This window comes from Mastigoproctus giganteus, chromosome 8 (assembly GCF_048544385.1).
Source record: "Mastigoproctus giganteus isolate SK-2022 chromosome 8, ASM4854438v1, whole genome shotgun sequence".
Classification (NCBI taxonomy): Eukaryota; Metazoa; Arthropoda; class Arachnida; order Uropygi; family Thelyphonidae; genus Mastigoproctus; species Mastigoproctus giganteus.
Window position 1 is genome coordinate 116,948,983 of NC_143582.1, and position 27,794 is coordinate 116,976,776.

At 36.8% G+C, this 27,794-nt stretch overlaps 1 protein-coding gene across 3 annotated transcripts in view; it reads right to left on the reverse strand.

Annotated features, from left to right (window-relative positions):
• LOC150081781 (opioid-binding protein/cell adhesion molecule homolog) overlaps nucleotides 1–27,189 on the reverse strand; it is a 718,769-nt gene extending 691,580 nt beyond the window's left edge. For all 3 annotated transcript variants that reach the window (XM_090379651.1, XM_090379650.1, XM_090379652.1), the window contains exon 1: nucleotides 26,913–27,189. In XM_090379651.1, the coding sequence (XP_090235777.1) occupies nucleotides 26,913–26,988 (76 nt within the window). In that variant the 5' untranslated portion in view covers nucleotides 26,989–27,189. The remainder of the gene's footprint in view (nucleotides 1–26,912) is intronic.
• Between the last annotated feature and the right edge of the window lie 605 nt (nucleotides 27,190–27,794).

Genomic DNA, 27,794 nt, shown 5'->3' on the forward strand with positions numbered 1-27,794 from the left:
GATGTCTTTTTACGCATCGGTTTCCAGAATTTAATAAATCGATGGGATAGCGGTCCAAATGTGTTTGGAAAAATACGTGTTATATTCAGATCAAAGTATTTGTTTCATTTTTATTTTGTACCTTACTTTCTGACTGACTCCCCTCGTACATAAGGGATAATATTCTTCACTGAAATCCTACCTTATGTTTTTCGATTTGAATATGATGAATTAAGTCGTACTCAGGATGCCGAGTAGTAGGAAGAGAATGAATTGATATTTTGAATAGAACTGTATTTATATAATAGGCAATTAGGCCAGATAATGCAGTATTTCCTTCTGTGACAACACGGGATGGATAATATTAAGGTACTTTGTGATCAGGACCGTTAGTTATTATACTGCGGAAATTTTTAGCGGTTGTTGAAGATGGGCATCGTACCAACACCAGTGAGAGAGATATAAAGTTACATTAGAGCCAAAACGCTGTTCATAAATCTGTGCATCCAGAGTAAGGCTGACATACAGGCAACCCACAGGATCACTTAGAGTCTTGCTCAGTTGTATATATAAAATCGTTCTGGCTGGATTCCCAATGTAATTAAGAACATAAATCATTATTTTCTCAAGGATTAATTTGAAACTATACTGTGGACTGCTATAAAGTTCAGCTGCGGTTGAATATGTATGTTTTAAAATTTGGGACCGAAGTCTTCCTGTGTTAATGAGATCAGCATGAGATGTGGAGCTGTCTGTATAGCTCGAATTCCGTAAGTAAGGTATCATTTATCGTGTCTTTAATCTGCACGAATTACTTGGTGTTCCGTTTGGAGAAACTAATGAAACTTTTAGATTAATTCAACTTTTTTTAAACTGTGGCGACGACAATTTGGGTAGCATATTCTGTATCCGATCCCCAGAAACATTTTGGAATCGCACATAGCTTAGAACCAAATGCACTCACAATTTATAGTAGAGTATTGACATTTTGTGAGCTGTGCCACTTTGGAAAAATATTTTCTAAAATAACGGAAGAAGATTGATTGATTTGGATTTTATTGGCGCATTAGCATTCGGAAGAAGAAAGGGTCTTCTAAACAAGTTTCCGTCTTGCCGACAGTGTTTTGCAATTGATGATAGATGGTCAACACTGTAGATAGGATTTACACTGACTGGAAATCCTATTGTTTTGCTGATGATAGCACTGCGTTACACTTTCCAGTTTGAGAAACCTTTCAATTCTTCTAAAGCTCATTCCTGGCTTATCTATCGCAAAAAAGTAGTCTACAGCTTACATGCCTATCTTCGATAAATATCAGATTTCAAGACAAGACTACATATCTCTATTAGGGATTATCCTGACTTCTAATCTCTCTCTCTCTCTCTCTCTCTCTCTCTCTCTCTCTCTCTCTCTCTCTCTCTGTCTGTGTGTGTGTGTGTGTGTGTGTGTGTGTGTGTGTGTGTGTGTGTGTGTGTGTGTGTGTGTGTGTGTGTGTGTGTGTGTGTGTGTCAAAACAACTATGAACTCTAAAACTGAAAATCCGCCATATCATGGAATATTGTTCCCACATCTGAGGTGGTACCCTTTCCCCAAAATCTCTCTCCGGCTACCAGACTCCATTTAAAACAGGGCAGTCAGGTTAATCAATGATCCTCTCTTACGAAGTCTCTCCCTCTGTCTCATAAACGTTCTGTTCCTACTGCATCTAATAGATACTTCAATGATCATTGTTCTTCTGATTTGGCTTCTTTAATCCTATTCCCTCTTTCTTCCAAACCAGTCCGAAAACGTACCGCAACCAGTCAAGATCCATTTACTGCCAAACAGAACCATATCTTCTTTTCCCTCATTTATTCCTCCAATTTCCTGGAACAACATTCCTTCACGCTGAAAATTGCAATCTATAGAAATTCAAGTGTAATGGTAACAGGCATCTTAGGGTCTCTCTCTCTCTATCCTGAATAAGTTTAAGAAGAAAGGTTTATACAAATTATTAGAGGAGGAGGAGGATGGTACCCTTGTGGGTAGCACAGTTAGTAGAATCGCCGTCCTTCCCACACCGGGTGGAAAAGACTTGAATTCTAGTTCTGTCGATGATGTGAGGAATTTTTATCAGCCTTTTTACCGGCTGAGTTGGTCCGTCTCAAGCGAGGGTAGCATAAGAATTTTCTCCTGAAAACTCGGGTTTTTCGTTCAGCTACTGTAGTAGGTCTTTACGAGAATCAGCGACTAAGTCCATATTGCTCCGTATATAATGTCTGTAAATGGCATGTTTTCTGTGGTCAATTTTCTATTTGCTGAACGAAAAGCCAGAGTTTCCAGGTTTCGTCCAGAAAACCGACCACGAAATTTACAGAGAATATATACAGAACAATATGGCCTTGGTCGCTGATGCTCCTAAAACCCTATAACAACAATTGAGGGGATATAGAGATAATGTGCATAGTGTTTTTTTTTGATGCTGTATAATCTTTCTTCCTAGTAGTGACTAAATGATACTTCCTTGTATCATTGTGCCACTACTAATATCATATATTTAATTACCCTAATTGCTTTTAGCTATAAATAGGTTAGAAAGGTGCATGTGCGTATTCTGCTTTTAAATGAGGCAAGCTTCATCAACAAACTTACTGTATTCGAAGCGTAAACATGGTGATTACACAGAAAATCTCTTGTACTGTAAATTCTAATATATCACTGGTTAAGGGGGATTCCTTCCTTCCTTTGCCATGATAGAATGGTGACGTATGCAGTATTACAGCTAACGCAATACTGGTGCAAATTTGAAGCATTATTAGGCATACGTATAAGGACCTGGTATGTAAATCTCGTTTCTGCAGTCAAAGGGCCACATACGATTAATGCTCGTGATATTTTCCTCCTCAAAAGAGGCTTGCAGGTGCCAGCTCAGAATAGTAACACAGCTGCCATTCTTGTATAGTACTGTGAAAGTGCAAAACATAATCACACAGTATTGTAAGCACAACATTAACTGCTTCCTAACATTGATCAGTACGATTAGTGCGGGAAGCAAACATTTCGCCGAACTATTCGCGAGTTCGGCATTCGCAGGCGTATTGGCTCAGAGAATAATTTTGCTGAATGAAGGAAACGTAGTGGGACGAACAGCCTTGGCTTATCAAATAAATAGCTAATTCAGTGCAGTTTCAGAAGACAGTGCAATCATCACATGAGCCTGTTTCTCGGATATTCAGCAGAAACGAGCTGTCTGGATAACATCAATGGCAGAAGAGGAATCAAACTCCTTTGTTGCTGGAACTAGTAATATATTGCGACTGTAGCCTTTATAACAGAATTTCAATCAACGATAAACATTATATACTTAGTTTTGTTGAGCTAGAGGAATTACGGCCACCCAGGGTCACGCTGAACTATATAGAACGAAGTCTCAAACCTCTTCAGGATTCCCCAGAATCCTAAGAAGAATATTTCACATACGGAAAATACCGTCCTTCATATCTTAGTTCAAATTGTCAAATAATGCTATGATTCGCCTGCTGCAGCTTGTTAATTGCGAATATTCTGCTTTGCAGTGTTAATACTGACGAAGGATTTACGAATTCCAGTCACTAACTCAGTATCAGGAAAAAGAACAGGAGGAACTTCGGCCATCACCGACAAGTTTCGAATCGTATACTATATCGAGAATGACAAGTCGTTACAGACCATCATATCCCAAACATACCGATTCCATGAACAAGTAATTCATAAAAGTTACGTTATATTTTGTTCGGATACGCTTACGATACCGAGAACAGTGAATAGACCTTGTGACAAACGTTAAGTGGAATACTACATTCAACAGCATAATCGCTACATAGGAATTGTTAATTTAAAAGTTCTAAAACGTGATTCAGCGTCTTAATTTAACTGCACCTATCATTACGTTTATGATAGAAAATAAAATTTTAGTATTAAATACATTTAGAAGTGGCTAGACACAATTAGCGCACATTTTTCCCTGTAATGATCATCCATAATACGGTTATAATAAGAACAGCATTCCATGGGGAAAAACTTCAGATGTGATGTAATTAATAAGGTACGTAAGAGACTAAAACATTTGCTAAGTGTTGCCATCTGGGACTTTTTCGATTGCCTCTAATAATGGAAAGAGTTATTTTTATAAATGGCCGGTTTCTATATCGAGTTTTCACAAAGTAGTGGCGCAACTATCGAACTGAAAAAAAAAAAAAAAAAAACCTGCAAAGGTGGGCCCACACTAACAAAGGGGTCTGTTCCTCAGAAAAAGTCCCAAATACATGAATTTATGATATTGTTAGGGAAGGACATTACGTGGTTTCTACCCATTTAAATTATAATATATCTAAATTACCACTCTTATACCACGTGGATTTTTAATATATTTTATTTAGGTGTAACCTAAACTATTATACAATGAGTAACGTTTCAGGTATCTTGCCGATACCAGTCATCAGACCTTGCTGTTGGGAGACAAAAATAACTTATATTTTACATTGAGCAGATCTAAGAGCAGAACATGAATCTATAACTATCCCGGGGATTCGTTTAGATTACTATTTTATTTTATTTTTTGTGTGGAGAGGACATAATTGAGATCGGCTTTATCATAACGATAAACATTTTTTTTTTTTTTTTTTTAACTTTAAAATTTTAAATAAAATGTTCAGGAAGTGTCTGGTTAAGGCTATTGACAATAAAGTGCTTTTTTCTTGTAGAGTACGTGCATTGTGTCAAGGCATCATATGTTAATCTCAGATTGTTTGCAAATGTTTCTAAGAAACTATACAAATATTTCAAAAATTACTTAACTACAAAAACTATAACACAATCCAAATTCATCTCATTTCTACAAATAAATTAACACATCTACAACAAATTAGTTGGTATAATGTTGCAGAAAGTGTCGACAAAGTACTCATTTGTAAAAAGTTAAGATTATTACTATATTTAATACCATTCATATACCAAGTGAAATTAATAATATAGTTTTAATTTTATATGGTATATGAGTAGGCTTAAATATAGTAATAATCTTAATGGAAAACAACCATGTAACATTCTTCCCTAACTATATTAATTCCACCTTTGCTACAATATCTTAAATTTAAGATATCATATTATAAGATACATTCTTTTTCTATTGATACCCCATGAGTAGACAATTCTGTTTGGGATCATGATGAAAAGCGCTAATTTAATGTCAGCAATTGCGCTCAATGACACGATGTTAAATTCATATTTTAGAGTAGGCCTCTGTAACTTAAATGTTTCCCATAGCAAAATAGAACCTTCAGTATTTCTCGCCAACTTATCGATTCTGATTCTTCGCCGACTTCAGAAGAACGACAATATATATATAGTAATTCAGCTCCCAGGGTTCGATTATCTCGGATATTTTCCGTGGAAAATCAAACGGGAAGAAGAATAAAATTACAGCCCAATGCAAGGTGACACAAACAAACTTTGGTCGGCGAATTCTAAAGGCAAATAAGCAAAGTGAACATTGAAATGGAAACAAGCTTTCTAGGTATTTTTGTAGTGGATTTTGCAAGGAACGGGAGAACGAAATATAGGAGACGCTGTACTTCATCCAACCAGTATTGGGAAATAAACAGAAAAACCACTTTCACGTTATTTTTCCCCCACCTATTTATTTTTTTCACAGCCTCAGCTTACATGGCGATGCTTGGAGTGGTTTGAATGCTTGTCTACACAAGTCCAAATGCGCTTGAGAATGATTCTTTCGTCCTCCATAAGACATTAAAATACAGAAATACCAAATTCCTTCAAGAAGATTCTCAGATGAATTCTAAATTCCTTTCAGGTATCTCTTCGTGACTTTTTATCAAATAACAAACAGATGCATAGAAATATGAACAAACAAGCAAATAACAATCAAATATTACCAAGTTGATAACAAGGCAAGCAAGTGACGGCTCCATTGGGCTATCGACAAGTAATGACATTTTTACAAGTGAATATTTCGATTATATTTAACTTCGGAATTATTCTAAGATTACCAAGGGTGATTGAAATAATCTATCCTGGAAAATTTATATTTTACCCAACTCAGTGGACTTTTTTTATTAGTTAAAGCGATTTGATTTTGAGTCAAATTGGGCTATTAAGGGGCACGTAACTTGCAACATGATGTATGGTATTCATTTGTAGATTTCAGTTTTTCGTGGTTGGTTTATTTAACTTGTGTTTTCCATGTCCATTATGGAATTCACTTCTGTACGCTTCGCCATTACAGTACTGAAGGAAGTCTATTTTGAGATGATTGATTAATTCCAAGGCCGAGGAAAAGAATAAACTTGTTAAACTGATGCAGTCTGGAGAGGTGTTTTTTGTAGAAAGAGACAATCTCGGTACTATTCAAATGCTCTTTATTGAGTAATGGACATTTATTAAATCGATATTTTAGAAAAGTCTTTTCTCTTTTAAACGTGGAATAGATCTCTAAATTCGTATAAGAATTACAGTTTGGAGATTAAAGACTTTGGTTTGAAATATAAAAAAAAAAAAAAAAAAGTGATTAGCAATGGGTGATCATACTTTGAACTGGAGGAATACTTAGATTTTGGGAACGTTCCCAAACAACAATTAATTCAGAAATTCAGGCACTTTGCTATATCTCACGTTGTTTTTATCTCCCTTCTTAAATATAAAAAAGAATTATTATTTAATCACTGTACATACCATACTACACAAAAAAATGAATTATTATTTAATCACTGTACATACCGTGCTACACAATATTTAATCAACTTTTTTGTCATGCACTTTACTTATTTCCCCCAGAATATTACAAAAAATTAAAAATAACGTTTCACGGGTTTTGCGATTAACAGAATAAACAACTAGTAATAATTTATTATTTATATACAGGATGGTGAAGTCCTTTCCTACTTTTAAAAATTAATAAAAACTAATATTAGCGACAACGTTGACCTTATTGATGCTATATATCCAATATGGGAGGCTCTATGTACAAGTAACCGAGCTAGTTTTTGTTGCTCGTTTAGTCCCGCGCTGCAAATTCGTTCCTCTGCAAACAGTGAATCAATCTGGAAGAATGTTTGCTATAAGGACTAAGAATTTAAGGTTTACTTTTCAAGTTCTTGAAAAGTAAACTTGAACACACAACTCCCAACGAATTTCATGAACTATTTTAGTCCGCTGAAAACGTTGAACAAACACTCGTATTTTAAAAAGGTGAGCAGATTGTATATTTGTGAAAAAATGTGTTTCTGATATTAATTCACGTCTTTCTTACACTAGGCACGTGCCTTTAATTCTGCGGAGGATTTTTATATCTGTCGTATAAGTTAACCTTAAAATATTTGACGATTATTTTGGGCTTCAAAATGTCCACTTAAACGCCAGAATAAGAATATATGACACATAATTCGAGAAATATATGGAAAGAAACTCAGATTTCTATTTATCTAATGGTTTGATAAACCTTTTTTACAAAGAGCTAAATATTAAATTTCATAAAATCTGTTCAAAGGGAATCCAGTTGTTAAATATGGACACGAGGGAGGGCATGCTGAAGTTAAGTTGCTTTAGGTATTTGTGAACAAGCCAGGAAAAAAAAAAAAAAAAAAAAAAAGGAGATTCGGTTTGCAGCAGAACTTTCCTGTCTTTTTACTCAAGCGTCCAAGAATAATCAAACTCAAATTTCTTTATCTTCCATCATATGGAGGGAACTAATAAAATAATAACTTAATTTATACAATTCAGAAACTGATAATTAGTACGACATTTATGCTTGTCCCTCATAGTTCGGTCGAACGAAGTCGATCGACAGTAATGAGCAGGATAACGAAATCAAAACACTTTCACAATTAAATCCAGCAAAGGTGTGACGCTTCTGTTCGATCGTTATTATGGAGGTGTACGACATGCATTTATAAGGAAAGGTCCCAAGTCGAATGACATCGGTATTTAGAAGCTACCAACTCACTGAATCCCACTTAGCCCAAATAAGTTGCTACAAGAGGGGCAAGCCTCTTAATGGCATAAATCGTACCTTTCTGATATTCCGACCTGACCCAAATTGAAAACTCTATTATAACTTTCAAATAACGACTACTTCTGTACTAAGTAAAATGTAATTATTCTCTTACAGTTTTATAGAACACAATCAAAAATATTTGAATACGGAGCTTTAACTTAAACGTTGATTATTGATAAATGTTAAAAGTTATTGATAAAGGATAAACACAGTTTTACCTCTCCTGAGACAGGAATGGGGAGAAAATTCTCATGGTGGTTCGGGACCCGGAATACGGTCGTCTGACCTAGAGGTTGCGAACTCTTTGTTAAGAGTGCACAAGGAGTTGCGAACTCCTTGTTAATTGATGAATCAAGAACTACGGCAGTAATGAGCAGGAGAAAGGAGGATAACGAAATCAAAACACTTTCACAATTAAATCCAGCAAAGGTGTGATGCTTCTGTTCGATCGTTATTAGCCTTTCAAAACATGCAAAGTACTGTTGCTGGTTAGAGAATAAACTGCCAAGACATTACAACTGATTATCGCATTCTTGTTTTTAATCTTCTGATAATGATACGCAACCATTAAAGCGAGAAAATCAAAGTTTCAGATTACAATTTTTTTGTTTTGTAATTTTTAATGATTGGTGAAAATATTCAACTAATTGAAGCATAAAATGTTTGCATGAAAGAATATCCAAATATACTTTGAGCCGCATGGTTTTAGGATATTTTGAGACAAAGTTTCAAGAGAAAAGTGCTTACAATCTGGTTAGCATTAAGGATTTCAATAAAAGTGCCTTCGGACAGAATAAAGCATGTTTGAAAGATATTGTGCCGAACAATGTACAAAAAAAAAAAAAAAAAAAAAAAAACCCACACAAAAATGTCTTTGGAATGAGAAATTAAAAGATGCTCCTTGAAGGGAACGCCTTAAATCTCTTTTCGTTACTGACTTTGCGTTGGCGAGTTGCAAAAATCACAATAAATTTTCTTTCATTCCTATAAACGGTGCCAGAGACGGTTGTCAAAGTAAGAACAAGGGATTTTTTTTTAATTTAAAGATAAAAATATTGAGTTAAAATACAGTAAAAGCAAGCAAGAAAAAAATGACTTAAAAACAGGAATAAAACAAGGTAGCCTTCGACATACCAGTATATCTTTGTCAACCATAACTGTAAAGCAATGTTACAATAAATATAAAAAGGAAACTGAAGTGGTACGAGAACAGCGAAAACATGAACCACCAATTACTGTAGCATTAGTTCGATCACAATAAGCGATCTAACACTAGAGCTAGTACTGAAAACATGAATTTTTGCAGAAATTAAAAGATATTTCAGACTATAAATAGGGACAACATACTCATTGACGTTTACCCCAAGCTCGTCGATTGATCATGAGCATCTAGAAAGAATTGAAAGTATAAAAAAGCAGATGTGATGTCGCTTGTATAAATATTCCTTTTAGCTATCCACAACTTCTGGTTTCCGGATTTTAATTTTTATCAAATGAGCGCAAGAAAGAAAATATTTTTCCCTTTTAGCCGTAAAAGAGAGGAATAGTTTTCTACTTTGTGCTCTTGCTTATTGATGTTACTTCCCGAATATTGGATAATCGAACCGTTGCAAATGCGAAAAAAAGAACAGACAACTTGGCTGCTTGGAATGCTACTACAGCCTCACAATTCGCATCGCCAGCTGTTTCACTGGTAAGGAAACCTTAGTAACCTCCCAAACTTAGTGCCACTGTCAGTTATCGCTTTACATGTGGTAAGTACTATTACACGATACCAAATTTTGATCTATAAGGCATTTCTAATCCATGTACACTCCCAAAAGAAATGTATCATTAATGCAGAATGGTATTTGCCAATGTTTAAACTTTTCTGTGATCGTAGAAAGATCATCATCAACAGGCATGATTTCATTCCATTCATCGTACCATGAAAAAAGAGGGAGTTCATTGACCACACAAGTCACCCTATTTGTGCATACTGTTTTATTGTGAGAATAGAGAAGAGAGACGAAAAGCACTCAGGAAATTAAAATCGAACTGAATAAGGAATTTGAAAAGTCGCATTTTGGAATAAATAATATGAAGGATTACTAAGGGACAGCCAACTACGATTTTTTTGAAGCAATCAGAGAAAAAGGATTCGTACACGTTAATGGCTGTATTTTAAGCGTTATCAGATTCTTATTATGAACGAACATAGATAACATGGAGATGCTCCACAACGTCCAGGAGATAGATGTGGACTACAAAAAGTTCATAAAGGACAAATCGTATAGAAGACGCATCATCAGGGACCAGCTTTCGTCTTCAACCGAGTGACTGCCATCGTCTTTTCATATGTTTTCATTTCCCATGTTAATATCAATTTTAAATGTAAAATACGTAATTATACGTTTATTGTCTTATGTAATTTTACCTGTATTAGTTATTTAATGTGAAACCCCTAGCATTGTCGCTGTTGTGGGTAACATTGCATCAGGCAAGCATGTATCCAATCACTGCCTGCAATAAAAGATATTTACTTACATAAGGTTTGTTAAACGTTTCGGAACTGAAGCATTCAACAAACTATATTGTTTATTATAGAAAAGTGCCACGATATATCAAGCTATTAAGATTTCAAGTATATTGTAGGTAAAATTAAAGTAGGTAAAATATCACACAATTTTCTATAAATTAGGATTTGCTGTTGTCCAAATAAAACAAACGTTTCAAGCAACGCAGACTTCTGATCGAGTCGCAAGCCGACGTTTAGATGGGTTTAAGCCGTCATCCCATCCCCTAAACCTACCTTGGACGTCATTTTCATCATTAATATTATTTTTCTAGCTTTTTAAAATTTCTTCTGGTACTATTAGATTTATCATTGGATAAATTTTATTATATATAAAAAGGCTCTAGTGCCATCATTTGTCACTTCAATATACTTATGTACAATATAAAATGGCGAAATTTAATTATATTTCAGAAAATACGATTTTCTAAAAGAACTTATTATAAAATAATTTTTTTTTTCTTCATGTTTATCAAAGCAGGACAAAACCATATTGTAGAACTGAAAATAAATCTTAGTACCGTGAAAGCTAACTCTACGAATGGTAAAAAGGTATCAAAGCATCTCAAAATGTTTGTGAATTTACTGAATACTCTAATTCATTGAAGAGAGCTAAGTAATACGGATCAGTTCTCTTCCTTGATCATTTTGAAGTCCACTAAAAGTGATCCAATTCCAATTTTATTGTGAAGAAGAAAAGCAAAAATATCATTTGTGTTGTGATTACCTGAACTTTATAATAGGAAGACCTCACGGTTACTACACTGACTACGATTGCTGTCCTTCCACATCGTGTAGAAAATGGCGGGGTTCGAAACCAACGTAAATGGGAAGCATTTCTTCTAACCATGGACGAGTTAGTCTATCTCGGGAGAGGACTGCACCGTTTGGTCCTGCATCTGGAGATGTCTAATTACAAATACGAAATGGCTTTGTTCATTGATTTTGAGGGGGCCTTCGACAACGTGTGGTGGGAAAGCGCCCTGGAACGTCTGAGATCGGCAGAATGCCCTCACAATCTCTATTGGCTAATCCGAAACTACTTTTCAGAGCGATCGATCATCGTAAAATCTAAATACCAACAGATCCATAGGCCTGTTTACCGGGGGTGTCCACAGGGGTCAGTACTGGGATCCCTGGTCTGGAATATGGTGCTTCAAAACTGGTTACACAAATCATTTGAACATACTAAAGTCATTGTATTTGCCGATGATTTGACTATCATCATCTCAGGTCATGCAAGATCGGTCCTTGAACTGAGAGCGCAGAAAGTCCTTGACAGTCTCACCTCCTGGGTGGCAACCAACAAACTTCAGATTAATCCCACCAAAACAAAGATGATGATTTTCAAAACCAAACTTGACATAAGAAGGCCCCCCCAGGTCAAAATTAATGGTATCCAGCTACCCCTGGTCGTCCAGGCCAGGGTCTTGGGCGTGATCATAGACCACAGGCTATCATTCCTACCTCATCTACAACACCTTCGTGAAAAAAACCAGGAAGTTTACAGCCGCCATCATTAGAATTTCAAGAAATGAGTGGGGCCTGTCTAGGAGGACCCTGCTACTTTACTATAAAGTGGTATTCCTTCCCATAGTCTCATTCGCGGCCGGAGCTTGGTTCCACAGAGTGGTAATCGTTAAAATGAAGCAAAAACTCAACTCAATCCAGAGGGCTATGCTACTAGCAACACATCGAATCTGCCGAACGGTGTCCACTGCGGCAATCCAGGTTATTGCTGGGACTCTGCCTTTAGACCTATACGTAATATTTAGAGGATTATGCTTCAGGCTCAAAAAAGGAATACCTACCTCCATCATGGATATAGACCTATCGCTGAACGATGATAATAAAAGGGAAAAAGCTCGATGCTTTAAAGAGCTAATAAATGTCTGGCAAACAAGGTGGGACAATTCAACTGTTGGCACTGTAACCAGAAATTTCCTACCGGATGTCTCCTTTGTGATGTCGAAGAAGGTTAGCTCATGGTTCACAATTAGTCTGGAAACATCCTATCTCATTACTGGGCATGGATCCCTTAACGAAAAACTCCACCAGCTAGGCCTGTTAAACACTGACCTCTGTTTCTGTGGAGCAAAAGAAAACTGGCAACATCTTCTCCACGAATGTGCCTGCTATGAAGACATTAGGAATGAGCTGCGAAGTGAAGTCCCATCCTTCAGCATAAATCGAGTTGACCAACTTGTTCTGACCCCACATCACTTGTCTGCACTCCAGGCTTTTGCAGCTGCTGTCTTTGCCAGAAGGAAAGATATGCTTCCAACTAATGCTGTAGCAACATAACCTCAAGCTCCTATCAAAGATCAACCTATTGACCTTTTGAGGCAGATTATTATTCTATTTTATTTTTATTTTTTATTTATAATTTTTCCTTTCCTCATCTCTTTTTTTTTTTCTTCAATTTCCCACTTTTCTTTTCCCTTTTTTTTTTTCTTCCTTTTTAATATCTATATATTTTTTTTCTTTATTTTATTTAATTTATTTATTATATATTCTTTTTTTATTTATTATTTATTTTCTTTTATTATTATTTTTTTTTTTTATCAAAACCTGCACCACGGGTGAATGTTTTTTTTTTTTTTTTTTGCTGAAGTCCCTCTGGAATGGGCCCCCAGAGGATCCTGGCCCACCTGCTGGCAACACCAGGTGAGTCAGAGTCTCTTTCGAGACGTTACGTGATATACTGGAACTGGCCCACCTTCCCGTGGTGTGGACGAGTACCCAGAATCATCTGTCCAGGTGACTGATGCTTCTGGGTAGCCAAGCGGCCAGAACAGAACAACAGAACACACACATAATACACACAAACCGACGTCACACACACATCTGGCCCATCTGTAGTGATACAGTTCTTCACAGAGATACGAGGCGGAGTTGAACGAATGTTCTAGGTGCCGCCCTTTACATATACACATGTCCACATGTCCACATATACATTAAATCAGACAAATCGATCACAGAATTTCTGCAATATATTATGTTTTATGGTGTTACTTGGGTTAATCTGAGGGCCACATTTATTTAAAGGTCCTAGATAAAATATTCACACAGTGGCTCCTACAGAGAGGAACAGTAGTAAAAATAATTCAGACAATGCTTTTAACACTAATTTTTAAGATATTTTTATTTTAAAAATGACCCGAGTCCAGCAGATCGCACACAGCAGCCTAATTTCAAAAGATAATCAAATTAATTCAATAGTACTGGAACAGAAATTGTCATGCTGCTTACTAAATTACGGATTGTTCTACACAATTCAATTGCTTAATTTTTCTAGGCGTAAATTCAGCCCTACGCTTAACCAAAATAAATCAATAAATGGAAATAATAAAATGAATACAATGCGAAAGCTTGTATTAAGAGGAATTATTATTTATAATTTGATTTATCACTATGGTTTCCAAATTTTGAAAATTCCTAAGTAGGACGGACACACACACTGTGCTGCCACTTTATTAGGTACACCCCTGCTGTGCACACAAATGGTTTGTCCCACAATGTTGCAAGTCACATGACCACCGTTGTGGATATAAATGCAGCAGAACAACCTTTCTAGTATCAGTTAAGCATACAAACCGTAGCAAGAATAGGGAAAAGAAGCGATCTAACGTACTTCGAACGTGGCATGGTAGTAGGTGCAAGAGGTGCTGGACAAAGCATCCCTGAAACGGCAGTTCTCCTGAACTTTTCACGCACCACAGTTTCAAGGGTGTATCGAGAATGGTGCAACGAACAGAAAACATCGTCTCAACGGCACTCCTTTGGAAGAAAATCGCTTGTTGATGAGAGGTCAGAGGAGGATGGCTAGAATTGTGCAAGCAAACAGACGGGCCACAATGACTAACATCACTCAGAATACAACCTTTGTGCGCAGAACAAAATATCCCAACGGACAACTAGTCGCACTTTGTCGCGAATGGGCTACAACAGCCGACGGCCACATCGCGTACTTTTCTTAATAATGAAGAACACGACAGCACGCCTCCTGTGGGTACAGCAACACCAGCACTGGACTATTGAGGATTGGAAAACAGTTGCTTGGTCTGACGAGTCGAAGTTCCTGGTGCATTACGTTGATGGAAGGCTCAGAATTTGGCGAAAACAACATGAATCCATGGACCTGTCACCTAACGACTACTGTGCAAGGTGGTGGGGGCAGTGTTATAGTGTGGGGAATGTTTTCTTGTACACGTTGGGTCCATTGATATCCATAGATTCACGTCTGAATGCCACATTGTACCTAAACATCGTTGCTGACCAAATGCATCCGTTCATGTTGACAGTTTATCCTCAGTCAGATGGTTACTTCCAGCAGGATAATGCACCGGTGCACAAAGCCCGAATGAAATGGTTCCAGGAACATGACAACTTTTCTTTGCTGCAGTGGCCCGCTCAGTCCACGAATCTCAATCCTATTGAACATCTTTGGGATGAGCTGGAAATGGCTGTTCGCTGCAGGCCTACACCTCCGTCGAATCTCAAGGAACTGCGTGACACACTCATGTCTGCATGGTACTCCATTCCTGCACAACGTTTTCAGCATCTTGTTCAATCCATGCCTAGACGAATTCGGGGTGTTTTGAAGGCTAAAGGAGGCTCAGCACGTTACTAGGTAGGTGTACCTAAAAGTGGCAGCACAGTGTATACTCTTGGTATAAATAGGGTGAAAAATTAATAATTGCATTGTAAAGAGATTAATATGCAAAGCCAGAGAAAATTTTTAACAGGCCAATAACTGGTGCGACTACAAATTAATGCAGAATTCATGAACAATCAGATTTTTCAGAAAACATATGAAATTCGAAAGGAACGATGAAATAACGCTCAAAGCGTTTCTCCGAATTAAACCCGTTTCACGTTTCCTAAGGTCCTAGTCGATGCATACCGACACCTGTGCATATATTTGGTTAGGAAGATTGTCTAAAATGGAATAAGACTGTTTTCGTGAAGATACATTATTTTCATCTTGTATGAAGATATGAATTTCTGATATTCATATGTTCTATTAATATGGAAAAAGACACTGATACACTTATTCTGACTGCCGCTGAAGATTAAAATTAACTTCCCTTTTCCCCCTTAAGCTTTTGGTAAACTCATCACCTCATACATTGTAAAACTGCTTCAATACATCAGTTATAAAAGTATGGATTGCAACATAAAAAGGTTGTCTTAATATGATTAAACATTCATATGCTTGTTACTCTGAATGTATACTGAACCATCATTGAGATATAACTACGCCCCAAAACGGCGAAGAATGAACTGTGCCAACATAACGAGTAGAGAGAGGCTATAATTCAGTGCAACTATTCCGCCACCAGCCTGTACTGATGGCGGTTGCGGAATCATGGGCTAGAGAATATGTTGTTGAGTATCCTGACACTGCATAACAAAGACTAGTAATTGTGGTATACCAGAACCTTGTTTCGAATCCAGTATCTCCACCAATTTCCCTCTTCTTGTCTTCCTTAGAAATTCTCCAGATATGCCAACTCTCTAGATCTCAACCCACACGAGCATCTGAGAGATGTGAAACAGGTTGTAGTGTCTTCCTCCCCGCGTAATTATGAGATGCTCTGCAGATAAGCCATATCTCCGCATGCGTTAGAAAATATCGCGACAACTATGCCATTGAGGCTCACCTAATAATAATCCTCAACGAGAAGACCAAATACACTATATCCTCTCCTACGTAGAAGAGGATATAGTACAAATAACTATATATCCTTTTCTAAATAGGCTAAGATAGGAAAATACGTACAACCAAACTGCATTAAGGTACTATCTCTACGTTTTCTGGTAGCGAAAGAAAGATATCTATTCTGGCGGAATAAAATGGCTTATTACTTTCTTCATGCTGATACGTCTTTTAAAATTCACTTGGTTCGCATTCATCGTGAGGAGGAGTATGAGTTGGGGGGTGGGCTGACATTCAATCTGTAGACTTTCCATGAAGGTGAAACCACTGTTCATATTGATGGAGCCTCTCATGTAAAAAAAGGTAAAAATTTCGCATTTACGAAATAAATAAGATATTTTCATCTTTCCAGACTTTACGCAATATGACGTAGTACCTAGGGCGCAAAATAAAGTAAAACACAGGATTTTTCTTTGCCGTTTAACGTGGAGACAAAATGAGGAAATAAAACAGAAGTTCAATTTTTGGTCACGGCACTAGCAGTGTTAAAAGGAATAGAGAACTATGAACTGTAATTTTTCACTTTCTGCATACTAAATAGTATAACTCCACACAGTTCATCACATTCAGTAATATAATATATTACTAATCGAGGGCATAAAATTTAAAATACAGCAAATAACCTGTGACCCATATTTTAAACGAAATTTGCACGAATAATGCTAATCTTTATGCCACAAACAGCAAACGCAATGTTACTGATATAAAGTCGATCGGTAACTCCTCGAGAATCTATCGTGTACCAGTTCTTGGATCGATTCGCAAAATCGAGAAACAGACGATGGCTGAAATGATTTAATGGAACTGATGACTCCAATCCGCATGGTGTTGTCTTTGCAATGATTAGTAACGGGCATCACGCAAAGTCCCTGCTGTATTATTCAAACCAGATAATAGAAATACAAATGCGTTATATTGCATAATTCAAGCTAAATGCTGCATTTCACTTGAATTATATTTATGAGCATTTCGAGAAATATACTTAAACTCTTTTCGACTTTTTAATTTACATGAAAAAACAGATCAGGTCTGCAGAATACCGAACTAGAAAATAAATAATCGATTAATGTAGAGAAATTTATATTGTACAAGATAAACTGGCTTAAAAGTGCAATAATGTACCAAATGTTTATTTATAGGTTTGTAGCTGTGCAATTTTAAAGATATATGCATTCAAATTTTGCTTTATAGAAAGTTTAGTTTCTTTGGTGACGCTAGATTTCATTGGTGAATGGATGCTGCCGAGTTGACCACGTATTCCTACTAAGTTAGAAGAAAGAGGCAGAATTTCATATGAAAACTCCACATCCGTAACAAACGCAGATATTGAAAGTCGGTGTTATGCTATGCGAAATACGGTGATTAACATGACCACCCTCTTATAATCAGTCAAAGATTTTTAGAGAGGTTTTTAGAGTCCTATATGTGCGGCAATATTCTACGCTTTACCGAATTTCGTTGTTATGAATTCAAGACAGGAAACTCATATTACGAGATGCCAAGTAGGTTGTCCTTTACATTTCGTGTGTTCCAAAGCAGGTCTCTCCTTCGTGGAGAAAAAAATGGGGAAAAAAACCCTAAAAAACAACCAGAACTTTCAGCTAAAAGTAATCTCTGATGATAATAATAAAAAAAATAAAAAAAAAAATGTTCAACAAATTCTTCGCTTCATGGATGGGATTCCAGCCAGACGATTCTAAATGGGATTACGAGTAATAAAGGGATTCAGAAAGGAGCGAAAGAAAAGTCATATTCTCTGGGTGTGCAGAGGAAGAGATTTATTTAAGCTAAGAACAGTTTGAAAATAAGGTTTCTGCGAGCGGAGAAGATTGGTAATTTTTAGTAGTGAGTTGTTTGGTTGTCTTTCGCTTCACAGCGTATTAGTATCTAAAACACACTGTTCCAACGCACTATACCTGTAAAAGTGTGTATTCATGATTCCATTTGTATGCTATGCACACTGAAAACATTCAGAATTACTTAGGAACTCTACTCCCTCTGCTTGCGATCCACTAATTAATGCCCCATTTAAAGAAGCCTTTTGAAGAATTCAAGTGTACAGTGGAATTCGACTCAGATCTTTCCAAACCAGTGCGATCTGGCGGAATAAGTACAGTACAATGATCACAAAGTAAGCGGAGGCGAAAGTTTTATTCGAAATTGAGCATAAGTAAAACAAATTCTTTCTTTGGAAGAAACAATACAAGACTAGATTTTATAGTGATAGGGTTTCTGATTTTAGATGTGAGGTTAAGTTATCTTTCACCAATGTGTACCGATTCGCAAATTAGAATTTAAGGAGCTGTAAGTGGATATTCCAAACGTTTTGACTGTTTCGCGTAAGTTTTCTCAAAGAGGAAAATAAGTAATATTGTAATTATCGACATAATGAGGACCAGGCCTGCCAGAAAATGTAAGAAAACAACTGACACATAAAAAGAGTATATGAAATAAACAGAACAGCTGCCAGCACTTTTCAGAAGATTTTTTTTTTTTTTTTTTAATGAGAATCCCAAGCATTATAACCTATAGTACTTGTAGTACCGTGCATGGATTGAAGGATGAGAAAATGAAAGAAGGTACTCGCTGACATTAGACTTGAATTTCTTAGATGGAAATTTTCTAGAACGGTTTTTCAGAAAAAGGAACTTGTATGAATAAATGAGAAAGAAGAAAAGCTGGTGCTGTAAGTTTGAAAAGTTGGACAGTAAAAGGATGTTGACTGGCTGTGGAACGTGTTCGGATTGGTTTTGAAGAAAGATCGGGAATTATAGAAGCTAATTCTGAAGAACAGTGCCCATGAAAGTACTTATAGAAAAGGCATGCAGCAGAAACAGAAGGTGTATGAGACAGAGTGGAGAGACTCTGTTACAGACGAGTTATTAATTAGCCTAACTGACCTCTTTTGTATGAAATCTGGAAGCCTGAGAGAGGTTTTTGGGGCACCGCCCCAGATGTGGGAACAATATTCCATGGTAGGGCGGATTTGTAAAGAGTGAACAGATATTTGGAAGAAAAGTAACTACGAGAGAGAAGACAAAATCCAGTTTTTTAGATGCAGAGGAAGTAATATTTGCAATGTGCTTATGCCAAGAGAGATTAGAAGTCAGGGCAATCCGAATATGGTCTTGCCGAGAAATCAGAGTGTCATAGGAGATGGGCACAGGAGCAGAAGAACCCGTTTTGCAAGATATAAGATAGAACTGAGTTTTAGAAGGATTGAAATCAACTAAGTTACCTTTTCTGCATTGGAGAATTACCTGGAGATCAGCATTTAAGGAATTAGTGGATATTCGACGAGTTGAAGCTGTTTGTGCAATGAAAAGTTTCTCAAACTAGGTGGAATGCAATATGCTATCATCAGCAAAACTGTGGGTAGGATTTCTGGTTAATGGAAGAAGGTCATTAATATAGAAGAAGAAAAGAATGGGAGAAAAAACCGAATCTTGGGAAACATCAGCATTAGTAGAGAAGTTAGAAGACAGAGAGCCATCTACCATTACCTGCAGTGAGCAGCAGAGGGAAAACTGGATACCCAATTACAAAAAAAACAGTTAGCAAATCTTAAGACGGAAGCTTATTTTGAAGACCTTAGGCCAAACACGATCAAAAGCCTTTGAGATGTCAAGAGTAACTATTTGCGTTTCCAACTTTTCCATTTAATTCGTCCATAGATGAGTAACATAGGCCAGAATATCACCAGTGATGAAATCCATACTGGCGATCGTTGATCAGACGAAAGTTTCTAGGTCGTTTAAGAATTGGTGGTTAATTGATTTCTCCATTACTTTAGGAAAGAGTAGAAGTGCAACGGGACGATAATTGGATGAGAGGGATTTGTCACCCATTTTAGGAACTGGTTGGATATGAGCCAATCCAGCAGAAGGGAAAACACTTTTGGAATAAGAAAGTGAAAAAATGCGACACGGCAGAGGAGTAAACTCAGGAGCACAGGTTTTGAGAACGAGTGGATAAATTAGATCAGGACCTGGAGCTTTCTTAATATCAAAGATTGTTCAAAATCCTTCTGACATCCTTGAGACGGAAGACCACACTGGGCATTGAATAAAGCGTACTGGGAATGGTGGCAGGTGGTTTACCAAGATCATTAATACACGAATTGAAAGAAAATTAGGATGCTAACAGGTCAGCTTTATCTTGTACTGAAGTGGCAATATAACCATTTGGTTCTGACAGAGGTGGGAACAGCGATGAGCATAAGTTGCGGCCAATAGTTTTGGCAAGAGACCAGAATGCTCTGCTACAATTTGGACAAGAAACAAGTTTTCCACTCTTAGCCTGTTCAAAATCTAGTTTGGACTGATTAATAACTGCTTTACAATTGTTGCCAGCTTTGGTGTAGGCAAAAAATTTAGCTGGACATTTGGATACAAGCCAACTGCGATATGCAACGTTATCTGAATAGCCTTAGGACATCAGTAATCAATACATCGTCTCTTGTATTGATTACTGTGATTCTGTGATCAGTGATTCTGAAACCATTAAAAACACGCTTGATGAATTTTTAAATAAGAATCAAATTTATAAAAAAAATTTAACCTGATTATATAACATTACAGATTATTAATTTATCAATTTTTAACAGTTTTTATTGTTTGGATTTGTTGAATATTGCTTAAAATATAAATAATATTTTTATGAATACGGAATCGGGCTTTCATGGTAATAAAACAGAGGGGAGAGGCCTTCGGAGGGGGGTGAGAGAGAGAGAGAGAGAGAGAGAGAGAGAGAGAGAGAGAGAGAGAGAGAGAGAGAGAGAGATGTATTCGCCTTAATAAAATGTATTTCTCAACTTCGGCCAGTGACAAGAATCTAGATCAGGTCTTTTCCATATGTTTATATGACTGCAGTAATGCTGTCCAGTGTGTTATCCGCGAGAGACTACCGTACGCTGCTTGTGTAGGGTATAGGAAAGCAAACACTCACCGCGCGGCTAGCATGATTAAGATTTCTGTGCTTTCAGACCGCGTATGTTAAGCGCCCAATCAACTCAGAAGAGATGTGTCCAATCCGTAGCCCGCAGGCAGCTCACTACTTCATATTGTGCAGCCCGCAACCAAGAAGGCAGCCCTAAGGGTTAAAAGCACCTCTTAATTTAAAACTATTACGTCACTAAAATATAAAAAGTTAATGTAAAAAATTTAAAGTGTAATTATACACGTTGATAACAAAAATTAAATTTTATTTCGAAAATTACGCAACTGATGATAAGGAACTGTTCTTGCGGCCCTCGACTTTCAGCAGCTTTTCAGTTTTTGCCCCTCGGAAAACAAAAAAAAAAAAAGTTGGACACCCCTGAACTAAGGCATCAGTATATTGTGTTTGTAATTGTGTTTCTCGGCTGAATTTTGTTTTCTGGACGGAAAATGGCCTGAGTTTCCTGGGAGAGAAAGCCCCGAAACCCTCGCCCGAGGACCAACAACGTTAACCACATTGGGAAAATCACCATACAAATTCCTCGCGTTGTTGAGGTGGTGTTTCTTTTCCGACTGGGGTTTTATCCAATAAACGGACAAACTGACCGTACAATATACTAAAGCCTCATGATCCTAACTGCCTTGGCGAAAACACAAAATAACGAATAACAAGGGCAAAACACCACTATTCAATTTTTGTGTAGGTGGAGCTATCAGTGACCCGCACAAAACAAGTAAAATACACTGTCACCAAATATTTTTATACCCTACTGCCAAAGCTGGCCATTTAAATTTTTATAGGGAGATGTACCACGTAAAAATTTATCCACTTTGATAAAAGTCAGAATGTACAGCACAATATAAAAAACCCTGCCTTGTAGCTGTGAAAGGAGTTGTGTGCTTATGTATACAATAAATATTCTTCTTCTTTTAAGTTATGAAAATTAAACTGAATTATGATAATATATTAGCACGTAGTTAGGCAACTTAAGTAACGACACAATATTTTCATAATTATGGGTAAATATATAGAGCTGAATAACCATTATGTTCTTATTTAAAAAGATAAAGTTCGAAGCTAACAAAGCAAGTAGTCGAACTGAGCAACAAAAAAGATTCTTGACATTCTACGCTATGCAACGTCCTGACTTTAAGTAAGTCTCGTTTAAATTGTATGGGGGTGAAGCAAAATAAATAACCGTTATGTACATCAACAGCGCACAAAAATAAACAGCCCATGCTATGCTAAAAATATGCGGAGTTTGAGATCAAATCCTTCCAAAGTCTAATGGCTTGACGTAGCCGAGTGGTCAGGAACGAGAGTGCATAGCACGCGTTCCTTGAGTAGACCGGGGTTCAAGCCCGTGACTACTAAATACGATAAATATTTGTACTGACGATTTATTGTAAACTCTACTGACTTGGTTGTCGTGCCGGAGTATAAACAGAAAATTTATTTAATTCCTGATTTGCCTAAAATTACCACTGGATATTTATTAGCAAATAAACTTTCGATTTCAGGAAATAAAATGGGATATCAGGGGAAAAAAAAAAAAAAAAAACTATGACCTGTAGTAAGTTTTTCCTTCTTATAAATAACAATACAGAAAAAAAGGTTATAAAAGAAACACAGAAAGATTATAAACAGTTTCGAAATTCCTTACTGAAGAAATGCAATCATAGTTACGTGTTCCAGATATGTTCATTTTAATATGTGATAAGCATCTGATACGACAGAAATCGGCCATATTGAGTGGAGCGGTTATTTCACGCACGTACGTTTAAGTACGTGATGTTAACATTTTCTGTACAGTGTACCGAAGTAACGGCCACCTTTTCTACAAGGGTTACATGTTAACTCTAAAGCTGCTAGCGGGCCACAACCTATATTTATATGTACGTTAGTGACAAGATTGCAGGTGGTATAAAAGCTAGAATTAAAATATGCTGGACAGATAAAGCGAAGTAATTCAACACTAGTTTCGGTACAGAGTAGTACCTTCTTGTGCGATTTAATACAAGGACTGCCGGGAATTATATTACGCTGACAATACTATGTCAGGCAACGTTACCAGAGTTAGTCAATGTTCAATTAAACAGAAGTGGCAGGCAGTCGGCAGTTGTCAAATCGTTATGAACTCTTCTTTCATTCACATTTTGCGTGCATTATTTATTTATTCAGTTCAGGGATGAGATTAACAGAAAAATGATGAATAATACGGTGAACTCTGTTAAGTATTTATTACGTAATCAACTGTGAAGTTACTGTTATTTCAGACGTTGAATTGAAATACTGTTAGCCATGGTCTGCACGTGCGAAGTCTAAAACGAACAGTTTTCTTCTTCCCAGTTGGCATTGGGTTAGCTGTAGCTAAGTTAACCTCCTGTATTTTGATCTGAAGACGGGATCATGGAGGTGATCCAGATGTGTAGCCTTTACATTAGCACATTAATATATTAGGTGTAGGGAAATGTATATTCGTGACAACAGTAAAACAATGCACTTTCTTTTTTTTCATGCGGTTAAAGCGCTTCCCCTTTAACAACATATTTTGTCATTCCACATGATGTCCTTCAAGCAGTATATACAATGAAATAATTTAATACTTTATTATAATGCTAGCAATAGGAAGAAAAAGTCCAGTTGCACCATCATCTTTCAAATAGCAGTCGTTCATTAATTCGTATGAAATGAATTTTTAAAAATAATCGCCAGGTCTGTTTTAATAATTGTGCTAAATTAGATCAAGTCTTAAATGTGTGTTGCGCAAAAACATACGCACACGCTATATTCCCAAAGGTAACTGGACATACGGTATATCAAAGACCTTTTTTTGATAAATTTAATAACGGCTTGGTCTGTAGCCTTAATTACACAATTATTGTGCCAGGCAACTGCGAACTACCCTCCTTGGTACACTCCTGACCATTTTTTTTTATTACAAAAAGGAACAGTTTTGGTCCATTCTCCTTAAACACGTGGAAATCAAACCAAACTGCTTCCAACCAAATTACTAGGCTCAGTATGACATACTGCATTGCCATTCTGAGAAAGACCCTTCCCTTACTGCTAGCATAATGTAGGAAGGGTGTAAGTGTCGAAAATATTTTCATGCGAATTGAAAGCATGGCATTCATCGTTCCAGGAACCATGATCAATGGCGAAAGCCTAAACCACGGGAAACTACTCAAAATCGTGACAGCCAAAACGTACTCAAAACCGTGACCTGCCAAACTTCGTAATTAGAACGACATATTCTAGCGTCTTCTGCCGGCATTCGCCAGACAAACACGTCCATTGATCGAAAAACCATGCATCATGATTGGGATGGGTTATGCACCAGACAAATTTAAACTATGCATTTCGTGCTGTGTTTGGTTGCTGTAGGGTTTTAGGCGCATCAGCAACTTAGGCCATATTGCGCCGTATATAATGTCTTTAAACTGCGTGTGTTTTGTGATCGATTCGCCGTTGGTTGGACGAAAAGCCATGCTACCTCAGCTACGTTGTCAAAAAGACCCATAAAAATTCCTCTCGTCATTGACGAGATTCGAATTCGGGTCTTTCCACACGGTGTAGGGAGGACGCTGATTATACCAACTGTGCTACGTGGGAGGGCTTTCGTGCTGTGATGTTTGGTTTGTGTTCCTCAGCTCTTCCGTAATATCCGATTCAATTCCCTAAGAATCACCGTTGTGCTATTATCAGCTACTGTTCCCCCCCCATGAACTCCTGATTAATAGTAATTCGATGAGGACTGAGAATCGCCTTAGCACTTTCCTTCAATTTCTGCCGTCTATTAGAATGCCATGGTGCTGTAGTAGCATGACGTTTTGATTTGGCGATTACGTCACCCACCGTTAATCTAGGGTATTGTAATTTTGCTGCAATGGCACGAACAGATTGCTAATATGGCATCCTAAGATGATTCCCCGTTGGAAATCGCTAAGCTCAATATTCCCACCAAGCTAATGGATGATGGCGGATACAGTTCATGTTTCCGAAGTCCCGGAGGTGTGCGCGGATAATTTAAGGACATATTGCGTGAATAGCTTAAGAGGCATGCAGCTATCTAAAAGCAAAATAGTTTCTTGGAATATCACTTTTTTTTCTGGATTTAAAGCAATCGCTACAAATTACTTGGCCAGTTTATAGGAACTTAATAATTTTCTATCCCTTCCGTGATTCTAAATGACCTGTTAACATTTACTGATTCTCCAGACAAGTTGCGCACAATCTTTTACCTGGCGACCCTCGTCTCAACCGATCGACTATTTTAAAACACACATTGTTTAATATTTCTGTTCTGTACGATGGTGAAAAAAAAAAAAAGCATAATTTATTTTTATGCAAATATCTGAAATTAAAGTAATTTGTACAGATTAATACCATCAATTTCACAAGACAAATATTTAATCAACTAGAGTGAAATTAGAAAACTATAAGTTAATAAACAGTCAATTACATATTCAAATAATCTATTTTTTCTCTCACGACTCTTCCTAACTCACAGAAGTCGCGAAATATTTTCATCGGTTTACTGCAGTGGTAGATAATCTTTAATACTGTCATTATTATCTACCAATAGTGATATTAACCCTAAAAACCGATTATTTCGATATTGGTGACTTAATTATATTTGAATTAAGCTTTAAGCGTGGATGCTCAATAATAAATAAATGCACAGTTTAATTATATTACCACAACACTTCAATATTAAAAAATGTAAGCGCTCACTAATTCAAAGTAACTTTTCCGCTTTCAAACACTGCGGCAGAAATTATACAATTCCGTTAATTCACGCAGAATCCGCACGTACGCTGTATATTCGGAGAAATAATTTATTAACAGCTCAATCGTTAATACATCAAAGATTATGGTAGGAGTTCTCGAAAGGTTTGCCTAATGTGCAACGAGCAAAGTTCGAGTAGTGCACTTTACTCGCCGAGCCAAATTACATAAATATGTTGTACATGCTCGCGACACAAAATGCAAATTTTAAAGTACGCAACTACTAGAAAATGCAGTCAATCGAATATCTTGCGATGTTTGTTAACTATTACTACTGGGGATCTTAGAAAATATCATATTTTTACTTCAGGGAAGATAAAGCAGAATGCACTGAGAAAATTTCTTTCATTCAAATTGAAAATATTAGCATAGTACTGCGTCAAACACGTTCCAGGAATGCAACCTTCAACATGAATTCCCCCCCCCCCCAAACCACCATATAAACGTATACGCAAATATAGTAACACAATACTATAACAAATGACTTTGGAATAAATATTTGAAATGCAGGTTCATAATAATCATAAATAAACGCGTATTTGTTTTCTACAAAGGTTGGTAATATTTTAATATTGTTGAAATTATATATTTTTTTTTTTTATAAAATAATAATTTTTCAACCCCATACTATTATTATAATTAAGGTCATTTCAATCATGACATTAACTAATAAATAAGGTATTCGTTATCCACTTCTAGATCACATTTAAGTAAATTTTATTAAATTCATAATGCTAAATATAGTTCTCCAGACATTCCAGAACTGTTAAAGAGAATAAAGTTAGGAGATTCGATATTCACGCTTCTGAAGTACATTCAATGACGTAAGAACTCTATCTGAAAAGTTTAGAAGGATAACGTGCAAAAAACATATAATTAATATTAATCAGAACCTTACCGTGTAGGTCACCCATAGGTAAAAACGCAACCGTCAGAAATCCTGACATTACAGTCACCCAACCGACGGAACACATGCCACAATATGATGTAGCCGTTTATTGTATCGTCAGAAGATTACACTGGAGCAGAATGGTTACGCCGAGGCTAAACTGGGACCTTCACAAATCAGTAGAACAGTTAGCGTATCATAATGTTACCAAGGAAAGCGAAGAGTATCAATTGTGTCGGGATATAGTTCACGCAAACAGAGTACTGGCAAAGGTCTCCACACGTCTCAGTGCTGCGCTGGAAACCGAGGGAGAAGTGCACATCGCAGCAAGCAGGTAACCTGTAAGTCATGCGCGCATGCTCACGTTGATTGATTTTGCGAGCTGATACTTTCTATCAAATATTCTTTGAACTTAATAGAGTTTATTTGTCTTTTCGCATTCGCTGCCTTTCGCGACATTGGTTAATTATGAAAAAATTATAATGAGACGCACTTCTTGTTTTCTTATTTGCCAACTCTGTCACATTCGATTATATCACCCGTAAAGCAAATTCTATTATGCAAACGTCAAAGTTGGTGGATCACTGCTATTACTGATGAGGTCCTATAAAACTAAATGATTTCGCTGCTATTTTTATCCGCCGGCCCTAGCACATGCGTTAGCATTAATCTGGCATATTAAAAACCTTTTGTGATAACGTCAGCGCTGGATTTGCGGTGCACGATGTTCGTATAGAAATAGCAATATCGTTTAACTGCATGCTACGTTCTCATGCACTGGAAATTGCGGAAGTAGAGCCCATCATTCGATAATATGAGGGACAGCAACGTTTTGAAAGAACGACGGACATTAGATGTTTGTTTCGCGTGCCATCTAGTGGATGAAATTTG